Source organism: Coenobita brevimanus, chromosome 29 (genome assembly GCF_032717465.1).
Source record: "Coenobita brevimanus isolate Jiangsu-jjx chromosome 29, ASM3271746v2, whole genome shotgun sequence".
Classification (NCBI taxonomy): domain Eukaryota; kingdom Metazoa; phylum Arthropoda; class Malacostraca; order Decapoda; family Coenobitidae; genus Coenobita; species Coenobita brevimanus.
This window is the reverse complement of record NC_136982.1, coordinates 44,246,763-44,259,262: the sequence shown is the minus strand read 5'-3', so window position 1 is coordinate 44,259,262 and position 12,500 is coordinate 44,246,763. Positions and strand designations below refer to the sequence as shown.

Here is a 12,500-nt window from a genome sequence, read left to right as displayed (position 1 = left end):
TTTACAAGAACACTTTTCTCATTTACACTTTACACATTTTGGAGAATAAAGAACATTTAGAACATTTACACTTTCACATTTATACTATTTATACACATTTACACTTTTTTACACATTTACAGGAACTTTTACACCTCATTTACATACACATTTACACAACAATTATACACATTTACAAGAACATTTACACCTACTCATTTACAACCACAATTACACTTTTTTCACATTTACAAGAACATTTACACTTCCACATTTACACAACATTTACACATTTACGGGAACAGAGAAGATTTACAAGCAAAAACATTCACTCTTTTATATCTCCGTGTGTGTGTGTGTGTGTGTGTGTGTGTGTGTGTGTGTGTGTGTGTGTGTGTGTGCGCTATTCCCAGATTATTTTATTTATCTCATGGCAGACTGGGTGAACACATATCATCATCATCATCATCATCATCATCATCATCATCACTATCACCACCACTATCATTATCACCACCACCACAACCACTATCACCATCATCATCACTATCATCATCACTACCATTATCATCACCACCAACACCACCACCACTCCTTCTCCTCCTCTTCCTCCTCCTCCTTATCATCATCATCATCATCATCATCATCACCCCAACCCACTAATAACAAAACACATCCCAGTTCCTGACACATAACAGTGGCTAAAAGTAACCCTGCACATTTTTACACACACACACACACACACACACACACACACACACACACATACACACACTTGACCCAGGTGACTAATTGGATAAATGAATGAAGTGTACTTGATCCACAAACAATATTATTAACAATTTCATGGTGATTAGCAGCGTTCTGTATCAATTATTATGTTGGTTTTTAATGATGATGATGATGATGGTTATATTTTGCCATCATCATCATTATCATCGTCGTCATTATCATCATCATCATCATCGTGGACATTATCAACATCATCACCACCATCATCACCATTTGCATCGTCGTCATTATCATCACCAACGCCATCATCATCATCATCATCATTATCATCGTCATTATCAACATCATCATCACTATCACCCTCACCACCATCATCATCATTACTACCACCATAACTATCGTCGTCATCACCACCACCACCACCACCACAACCACCATCATCACCACCACCACCACCACCACAGCCACCACCATCATCACCACCACCACCACCACAACCACCACCACCACCATCATCATCATCATCATCATCATCATCATCATCACCACCACCACCACCACCATCATCATCACCATCAACCTGAGGGATTATGCCTGCCCTTCATTAACCCATTCTTTTTTAAACTTAATAAATTCGTCAGACCCTTTTAGGAACGAAATCAAACTGGTCCTCGAACTGAAAGGGTTAATGATCGTGTGTGAGTCAAATTAGGTATAAGGTTTAATTGCCTCTCTGCGTAATTACTCTTTTTATCTTCCCACACCCTCATTAACAAGCCTAATTGGGCAACGACGCTAGGGAACTATGATGATGATGATGATGATGATGATGATGATGATGATGATGAAGATACTGATGATGATGACAATGATGATGATGATGATGATGACGATAATGATGATGATAAAAGCCAAATGGTTAATACTCAGTGTGAAAATACAAGCTTGCACTCTTTCCGTAGCGTAATAATTCTCTTTGGCTTCCCATATTTTCGTTAACAACCTCGATTTTGTAATGAAGCCAGGAAAGGATGATGAAGATTCTGTAGTTTCAGATAAGCTTACAAAAAAATACAGTAAGTGAGGCTGACGGCAAAATTTCGCATCTGTTTCCTTAGCGTAATTTTTCTGTTTACCTTCCCACACCTTCGTCAACAAGCTTCACGGGATACAAAGCCAAAAAATATATAAAAAATTAGGTTATTTCAAAGTTACAAGCTTCTATAGTACGTGGCGGTGAAGGCAGAAGGTTGCACTGTACCGCATCCCCTAATGACTGTAATTGGCACTGTAATTGGCTTCCTGTACCGTCGTCAACAAGGCAGCAGGCGAGGGGATCAGCTCTGTACTCTACGGACCCCCTCAGTCAGCACAGCAGCGCCAATAACACGCCAATAAAGAGACAGTCCCCGCCAATTTGCATGAAGTTACGTGGTGGTAGGGGGGGGGGCTTCGGGCGTATTCCGGTGAAGTTAGACGGATTTAAAGGGTTTCCTGTAAGAGGTTTACCAGGGCCCTTTCTAACCTTCTAGCACCCTTTCTAACGTTTTCTACATAAGTTAGGAGTCTTTAGTACCCCTTCTAACGTTCCCTATAGTCAATGTTAAGTTAGAGGTTTGACTCACACGCCTAAAGTAAGAAATTGTCTAAATAAACAGATGGTGACTAGGGTACAGGAGAGTCAGTCTATTTTCTGAGTCCACTACACCTGGTTCATTTGCCCTGCCCTGCCCTGCCCTGCCATCTCAGTCTTCGTCCTGCCCTTCTTACCTTCTGCCCTGCTCCACCTTCCAATGCCCTACACTTCCCTACGCTACACTACCCTACCCTAGCCTACCTAACCCTACCCTTTCCTGTTCTACCTTGTCCTGTTCCCCCCCTGCCCTGCCCTGCCCTGCCCTGTCTTGTCCTGTCTTGTCCTCGTGTTTAAGGGGCCTTTCTCTCTCTTTCTGCCTCTCCCTCACGCTTCCTCCTCCTCCACACTCACTTGCTTCACTCTCATACTATCTCAGTCACACTTGGACCTCACTTCTCTCTCACTCACACTTAACTTCCATTACACCATCCCTCACCCTCCACCCTTACACATCTCCAACCTCCTCCCTGACACACTCCTCCACTTTCACATTCTCCACTCACACATCACTCTACCCTCATACACTCCCTCACCCTGACACTCTCCACCCTTACTCACTCACTCTCCACTCACACTCCAGCGTAACCCCCTCTCTCTCACCCTCTGCACTTCTCCTCTCTCTCTCACACTCCAGTTTCCATTCTCTCAGCCCCTCTCCCTTCTTCAGGCAAGTATTCCAGACAGTTTTTTTTTCTTGTTTCATTTATATCACATATACTCTCACATCACAGATCTCCAACCACTTTTAGCTCAGGTGATGGCCAGGTGTATGAGTGGAGGGGTGATTTGACTAGTAACCAAGGAGACTCATTTCTAGCTCACAACTAAGGCTCCCTGATTTCCATACAAACACGAGTTAATGATGAGGTTACTTTTTTCATCCCATATTTACCAAAGCTTCTGGGAGAAATATAAGCCTAATAGTAGTAGTAGTAGTAGTAGTATAGTAGTAGTAGTAGTAGTAGTAGTAGTAGTAGTAGTAGTAGTAGTAGTAGTAGTAGTAGTAGTAGTAGTAGTAATAATAATAATAATAATCATAATAGCAATAATAATAATAATAATAGAAATAATAATAATAATAATAGCACCACCACCACCACAACTACTCTTCCTCCTCCTCCTCCTCTTCCTCCTCCTACTACTACTACTACTACCACAGCTACTACCACCACTACAATGGTTAATACGGCGTGGTTAAGGGGCTGGTTCGCCTCCCCACAGCAGCGGGGAAATTGCTTATTAACCTCCTTTAGAACCGTCTCTCTCTCTTAATTAGCACCACCTTGTTTGTACCCTATTGCTACCACTACTACTATCACTACTACTACTACTACTATCACTACTACCACCGCAACTATAACTACTACTACAACTACTACTACCTCCACTACTGACATCACAGCTAACATGATTACCACCACTACTACCAATTTTACCACCACCACCACCACTACTACTACTACTACTACTACTACTACTATTACCACAGCTATTACCATCACAGCTATCAATATTATCACCACTACTAGCGCTACTACGACTACTACTACTGCTACTACTACTACTACTACTACTACCACCAATACTACTAACACTATCATCACCACCAACATTCCTACCACAACTACCACGACTACCACCAATACTACCACCACCACCACCACCACCACCACCATCATCATTAATACAACCACCATTTCTACTACTACTACTACTACTACTACTACCAATTACTCAAAAGAAAAATTGAAAGGTTATGAGAAAAAACAAAGGTGAAAAACAAGATTGTGAGAAAGGAGAAAATTCTTAAGACGAGAGAGAAAAAGTTCGTAAGAATTTTGATCATCGATACGGAGAAAGAGCATCATTAGCGTCGTCCCTCTCTCTCTCTCTCTCTCTCTCTCTCCATCGGATCTACAGGGACCGCTAACTGAAGACTGACAGGGATGGACGGTCACCACTAGCGCTGTTTGGGAGGGTAGTATGGTAGTCGGTAAAAATGATCTAGTAGATTTGACTTTACTGTTTATGAAGGCAGACTGGACCTTAATTACTGTTTATAAAGGTAGATTGGACTTTATTTACTGTTTATAAAGGTAGATTGGACTTTAATTAAGGATTATAAAGGTAGATTGGACTTTAATTAAGGTTCATAACGGTAGATTGGACTACAATTAAGGTTCATAACGGTAGATTGGACTTTAATTAAGGTTCATAAAGGTAGATTGGACTTTAATTAAGGATTATAAAGGTAGACTGGACTTTAATTAAGGATTATAAAGGTAGATTGGACTTTAATTAAGGTTTATAAAGGTACACTGGACTTTAATTAAGGTTTATAAAGGTAGATTGAATTTAATTTCCTTCTACAATGTTTTTCTCTTTTAAATCCACTGAGGAAATTTTTTATGCTACTCCTGCTTTATCCAGACGGTTTTCCTAAGGTCAGATGAACCCTTAGAGCTTGGGGGGCTTCAATAAAGCCTTCAATAAACCCCCCTTCCTATCGGCTGCTCTATAATGCTGAAAGAAACCGTCTGGGAAGAGGAAAAAAAAAAAAAGAGTCTGGATAGAAAGTGAAATCGAAAAACCGTCAGGCGAATCAGGGGGTTAAGATGAATAAGAGAGAAAGAGAGAGAGAGAGAGAGAGAGAGAAACAAGTACTTTTCCTCCACATTTTCCTCCACTCCACCATTTTCTTCCTCCTCCTCCTCCTCCTCCTCCTCCTCCTCCACCTCTTCATTTTCCTCCTCCATCCCTCCACTTTCCTCCACATTCTCGTCCTCCATCTCTCCACCACACGCTAAACCACATTATCGATTTAATGGCAAGCTTCCCGTCCTCAATAACTCTCTTATGGGGTGATTCACTCTCTCTCTCTCTCTCTCTCCCTCTCGCTTTCTTTCTCTCTCTCTATCTCTCTCTCTCTCTCTTACAGGGTGACAGCGACTGTGTTGGGGACCTGTGGGAGACTGGCTTTAATGACTGACTTTCTCTCTCTCTCTCTCTCTCTCTCTCACACACACACACACACACACACACAGCACACGTAAAAAAAAAAAACAGGAGTGTATTCCGCAAAAGAAGGGGGAAATTTAGGCCTGCAGTCTACCGGGTATACACCTTACAGATGCTCCTGGGGCCACACAAGAACAAGAACAAGAACAAGAACAACAAGCGGTGCAATGCGCAATAAAACACGCAGTTGCACACACACGAGGGAGGGGCGGCTAGCAATGATAATCTCCAGTATGGCAATAAATCTTAAAACTTTTGCAAGGGATGGGAAATCGGATGAAGAGGCTGTGTGTGTGTGTGTGTGTGTGTGTGTGTGTGTGTGTGTGTGTGTGTGTGTGTGTGTGAGAGAGAGAGAGAGAGAGAGAGAGAATCTTAAAACACAGAGAGGAGCATCGGAGCGTGGGATGTGGGCCGACATTCAATTTACAGGGTGTGAGCAATGACCTGTGTGTGTGTGTGTGTGTGTGTGTGTGTGTGTGTGTGTGTGTGTGTGTGTGTGTGTGTGTGTGTGTGTGTGTGTGTGTGTGTGTGTGTGTGTGTGTGAATTTATTTGTGGTGTGACTGACTTCTGTGTGTATGTATGTATTTTGTACATGTGTATATAATATGTCTTGTACGCACATGTGTTAGGGATATATGTGTACCTATCTATCAATCTATTTACCCACATCTATCTATCTACCTATCTATCTATCTATCTATCTAGCACGCACGCACATATATCAGAAAGCATATGTGTTCTCCACGACCTCGCAGTAGCAAATCTCAAGGCTCGCTGAACAAACCCGCCTCGTGCCTGCATCCGAGAGCCGACAGCCGACAGACAGCCAAGAGTATACAGGATTCAGAGAGGGACAAAGAGAGCAAATCCTGCCTGGGAAGCGACACAGATGCGGCAAAGACTCTGGCCTGTGTGACTAGGGATTAGGTACCTTTACAGAGAAATGCTTTATCCACCTCGCTGTGGCACCTCACCTGTCGAATTTTACGTCACCTTACTTCACCTGGACTCCCCTCACTTCACTTCATCTCTTTTCACCTTGCCTCACCTGGCTATATCGTAACGCATCTCACCTTATCTCACCTCAGTTCACCTGCACTTTACTTCACCTTGCCTGGCCAGATCGTAACTCACATCACGTTCCTTCATTTCACGTCACCTCTCTTTCCCTCACCTGTCTAGATTGCAACACCGCTTCACCTTATCTTCTTTCGTCTAATCTCCCCTCTCCTCTCACTTTATTGCACCTACTCACCTCCCCTGTTAATTGCTTCCACTTCTCTCCTTTCCCCTCTCCTCCTCCTCCTCTTCTTTTCCCTCCTCTCCTCTCTCCTCTTCTTTCTTGTCGCCATCTCACCTCCCTCCCCCTTCCTTCCTCTTCTCTCCTCTCCTTTCCTTTCCTCTCCTCGCTTCTCCTCTCCTATCTTTTCCTCTTCTCTCCCCTCCCCTCCTCTTCCTTCCTCTCCTCTTCTCTCCTCTCCTCTCCTCTCCCTTCCTCTCCTCTCCCCTCCCCTGACAAGCCAGTAATTCCCCTCATCTCACCTCATCTCGCCTCTCCACGTTCCACACAAATATTAATTATCACCCAATGAAAATAAATAAATAAATGATCGCTAATACTTGCATGAGTACCAAAGAAGAGCCCACACAGACGTAAAGAGATAGAATAAATCGCTACAAAGAAGGCGTTAAGCTATCCCCCAAACCACCTGGAATATGACCCATCCTGAGAGGGGAAAGATGTGCCACTCCAATATTTCAAGGACGAGCTTTAAAAGAAAAGACAAAAAAACTCACACCTGTTCGAGTTTTTGATTTACTGATGAAGACACCGGGAAAATATGGAGGGAAAAAATCGCTTACAATTATGTGCGGTTTCCTTGACCTCAAAAAAACATCAAACCTGGAATTCAAAACGCACGAAAAGTAGATACAATTGAACGAAAGACACTGACACGAGCGAAGATAAGCCAGGCACAAGATAAACAAACTTGGACAAAGATATTCTGTTCAATAGATGTAAATATTAACGAGACACACGAACAGAAATAATAATAATACATCACTCAAGGCACGATACATGAATATTACAAACCTGCTAGATGTACCAAGCACACGAGGAGTACAAAAGAGGAGTACAAGACAGAAGTACTAGAAGCGGAATACATGAGAAACACAAAAGAAGATGAATACAGGAGAAAAAGATGAATACAGAACAGAAATACTAAAAAAAAAAACACAAAAAAAATAAGTTCAAAAAGGGAATACAAATGAGGAATACAAAGGAAGAATACAAAAAGGGAATACAAGGGAGGAATACAAAAAAGGAATAAAAAAGGGAATACAAAGGAGGAATACAAAAAAGGAATACAAAGGAGGAATACAAAAAAGAATAAGAACAGGAATAAAAAAAGGGAATACAAAAGAGGAATACAAAAAGGGAATACAAAAGAGGAATGCAAAAATAATACACGTTACAGACCTGAAAGATGTGCCTGAAATCCCGTTGTTCAACCCTGAGCAGTTCACAATTATCTCTGGTAACGACGGTGCTACGGCGGGGGGAGTCCGTAACTACAGACTCCCCGAAAGTCGACCCCGCTCCCAGTTGGCTAACGGCACCGCCCTGAGGGGAGAAAGATAAGAGATAAGATTAGATATGACTGGATGATGATGATGATGATGACGATGATGATGATGCCGATGATGATGATTTTACTGCTGTGACCTTTGACCCATCTGCAGGTCACAGGTAGAGGAGATGCGGTACGACGCAAAATTATACGCAGACGGATATACAGCAAAACCCACTTGGAGATTAATAAACGAATGGAAAAAATAGTTTGCCTGGAGAAACGATAAAACTCACATTAATGAGAACGCGCGCGCGCACACACACACACACACACACACACACACACACACACACACACACACACACACACACACACACACACACACACACACACACACACACACTACAAAAAGTCAAAATATAACAGATGAAAATAACTGGAAAATGTACATTGAAAAGACGTCTGTTTAATCCACCATTCTCTGTTTATCCAGCCGAGTCAATAGAAGTACGAAGGGCTTGGGGAGTAGACCCGTTGATAATGGCGAGTGGGGCTTCAAAGTAACGAGTGGGGCTTCAAAGTAACGAGTGGGGCTTCAATGTAACGAGTGGCTGCTGAATTAATAGGCAAGCGGAAGGGGGCACTGACTCCTTTTAATGGAAGTCAAACACGGATACAAGTGATCTCCAGCCAAGGACGATCCGGGGAGAGGAAGGAGAGAGAGAGACGCGGACGTTTGGGTGTCTGGCAGATGAATGAAATCGTCTCGTGCCTGTTATCATCATCATCAAACACGGATCCAAGGACGATATGCGATGAGGAAGAGAGAGGCATGGATTTTGGGGTGTCTGACAGCTGAATAAAATCGTCTGGTTTGGCCCTGAGAGACCTTATAGCATACCTGTAGCAACGAAAGGGTTTGTGGAGATAGACCTGGAGAGACAGAACTGGAGAGACGGAGCTTGGAGAGACTGAGATGGAGATAAGGAGTTGGAGAGAGAGAGCTTGGAGAGATAGAGTTTGTGAGACTGAGATGAAGAAAGTGTTTACCCGATCCCTATGAAAGGTGTACACGAAGCTGAAGGAAATCGTCTGAGAGGAGAATAGCAAAACCATCATCTTGTAAGTGTGTGTGTGTGTGTGTGTGTGTGAGAGAGAGAGAGAGAGAGAGAGAGAGAGAGAGAGAGAGAGAGAGAGAGAGAGAGAGAGAGAGAGAGAGAGAGAGAGTACATTAATACAACTCTATTTCCGGATAGGAGAATTACCCTAATCTGCATGTTATAATATGACATAGGTGCAGTGAACAGAGCTATTTATAAATACTATATATACAGTATACCGGGTATTTATGTATTCAATATCCTCTCTCATGCAAAGATTATCAGATGAACTAATAACCTTCCCTGCTTTCACTACTGTCATCATCATCATCATCATCATCATCATCATCATTAATGCTGTGGTAAACATCCTCCTCCTCATTATCATCACAAATTCTGTAGTCATCATTATCATCATCATCTCTCACCCATCATCATCATCTTCATCACAGATTTTGTAGTCATCATCACCATCATCACTCCTTCTCCTCCTCTTCTTCCCATCATCATCATCATCATCATCATCACCATATCCTCCTCCTTCTCCTCCTCCTCCTCATCATCATCATCATCATCACCATATCCCCCTCCTCCTCCTCATCATCATACTCCTCCTTCTCCTCCTCTTTCTCCCCCTCCTCCTCCTCCTCCTCATCATCATCATCATCATCCTGTCTCATTCCGTTCTCTAAGCACTTACATAACGCTCTATAATCCACTCTAATCTTAGCTCATCGAAAAATCACTCAATATCACTTTAATGTAATTTCTTAGGCTGTTCTCTCGGTAATAATCCTAATTAGAAAGTTCTGGGGATGATTATTTTTTCCTTCTTAATTTGGTTCACTTAATTACCAATGTGTATAGAAATTGAAATATACTTTGGCTTTATTGGAATGGGCTTTATTATTATTGTTATTATTATTATTATTATTATTAAGTAGTAGTAGTAGTAGTTGTTGTTGTAATAGTAGTAGTAGTAGTAGTAGTGGTGGTAGCAGTAGTAGTAGTAGTAGCAGCAGTAATAACAGTAGCAGCAGCAGTAGTAGTAACAGTAACAGTAAACCTTTAAAACATTTTAGTATACACACATCATGTATACAAATCACCCTCCTGTGTATACCTTTCAATAGCCATGTTTGGGAGTCACTTAAGCAGAATACTCCCTGCTATCTCACTAATGGTCAGCAGATCCCATTTCATTCTGCCTTTTTTTTTTTTTTTCACTGCCTGAGTTTTTCAATGGTTAGTACACGCCATTCACTGTATTGCCACTGTATCTGGTTGCACTACACACACACACACACACACACACACACACGTATGGGCCACCCAGTACTCCATTCTCGCCACCAACAGGCATTTTTTTTTTTTTTTTTTTTTTTTTTTTGGGGGGGGAGATAGGAGTGATGTTTTGGACTATAAGGATTCGACAGTCTTCATGACCCTCATTCTTACTATAGTCCTTTCACCTTAACTTGGCCCAGATTTTCGTCCACAGCAGCTTATTTCTCATAGCTCAGTGGCAGGAAGAAGACAATACTACGGCTTTACTTCCTTTCCATGGCACTTCTTCGTGACTAGCACCATATTCGACTTATCTCCTACTGCACCTCAGTATTCAAGATGGAGAGAGGGTAATTTTACGCCAAGTTAGAGTGACAGAAGTATAGGATGAATTCATAAGATGAATGTAGTATCGTTTGGTATATTAAAATAGTAATTATATAAGGATATCCTAGAGATAAGAGATAATGGGCCTCGTGCAGTCGATACGCATTTCTATAAGGCTGATGTACCAGGCTTGCTATCAAAGGAAACATAGCAGTGTTGATGCGGTGAGGGTTAGGAAGGCAGGTAGAGTAGGCCTATGAGAAGCATAAACACCTAGCCTAATCCTTCTCTCTCTTGTCTATCTTCTGTCTCTCGTTTCCTCTCCTTCCTTTCTTTCTCTTCCCTTCTGTCTTTCTTTCCAATTCCTTCCCTTCCCTCTCTTGCCTTTCTCTCCTCTCTTCCCTCTCTCCTCTCCTGTCTTCCTTTCTTTCTCTTTTCTTCCCTTTTCTCTTCCTTATTTTCTGTCTATTTCCTTCTTCCCTCCCCCCCTCTTTCTCTTGTGTCCTCTCCTCTTCTCTTTTCCTTCTCTTGCCTCCTCTTACCTACCCTCTCCCCTTCCTTCTTTCCACTCCCATTCTCTCTTCTCTCCTCTCCTCTCTTTCTTCCCTTCTCTCCTCCCTCCTTCCCATACAATCACCACCACTACAACAACATCCACATCACCTCCGCCATGACAAAAATAACACCAGTGCATAACACCACATACAATACCACCACCACCACCACAACAACAACAACCCAATTAAAATCATCATAATCATCATCATCATCATCATCATCACCATCATCATCATCATCATCATTACTATCATCAACTACAGAAATACCACCATCACCACCACAGCCACCACCATCATCATCACAACCACCACCATCATTACCATTACCATCACCACCACCACCACCACCACCACCACCACCACTTCCAGCAACTAATATCACTTACATACCACCACACCTTATTATAAAAATTCTTACCAAGTTAATCCATAATATTAAATACCTCAATACATATTCATAAAGTCTTTTTATACATCCAGTTTCTTTATGAATTTCGTAAGCTCCTTCCCTCCACCTTGAGCCCCGGGATAAGGAAGGTAAGCCGCCCTCCTCAGCTTCCTCAAGGCATTTCAAGGTCCAAATTCACAGACATTCTTAAGTATAAAATTTGTGCTTAAGATTCTTTGTGTATATACTTTTCATCTCAGCTTCCTCAAGACATTTCAAGGTCCAAATTCAGAAATATTCTTAAGTTAAAATTTGTGCTTAAGATTCTTTATGCATATAGTTTTCACTTTTATTTTTTTCCTGGTTCTTCAAGGCATTTCAAGGTTCAAATTCAGAGACATTCTTAAGTTAAAATTTTGTGCTTAAGATTCTTTATGTATATAATCTTCATGTTTATTTATTCATTTACCTTCTTTTTTTCTTTCCTCTGTTTATCTTGTTTAAAAAATTCATTATACAGAGATCAGATATTTTTTAACCAAATTTAACTGAATATTTAGAGTGATAATAACCAAGGATAATTATTCCTTTAAATAATTAAGCTCCTAATTACATTTATAGACTGTTTTGTACTCTCTCTCTCTCTCTCTCCCTCTCTCTCTCTCTCTCTCTCTCTAGGTGAAAACAGTACTAAAACTTTTCATCCTTGCTTCTTTGTGTGTGTGTGTGTGTGTGTGTGTGTGTGTGTGTGTGTGTGTGTGTGTGTGTGTGTGTGTGTGTGTGTGTGTGTGTGTGTGTGTGTGTGTGTGTGTGTGTGTGTGTGTGTGTGTGTGTGTGAGATATATAGAGGCACTGGCAGACAGACAGACAAGAAGACAGACAGACGGATAGATAGA

The 12,500-nt window shown here is 41.7% G+C and overlaps 1 protein-coding gene across 1 annotated transcript in view; it reads right to left on the bottom strand.

Moving 5' to 3' along the window:
- The window catches only part of Epac (Exchange protein directly activated by cAMP), a 158,165-nt gene that overhangs the window by 70,686 nt on the left and 74,979 nt on the right, over positions 1 to 12,500 (bottom strand). The window contains exon 6 of the mRNA XM_080268781.1: positions 7,849 to 7,992. Coding sequence (XP_080124907.1) covers positions 7,849 to 7,992 — 144 coding nt within the window. The remainder of the gene's footprint in view (positions 1 to 7,848; positions 7,993 to 12,500) is intronic.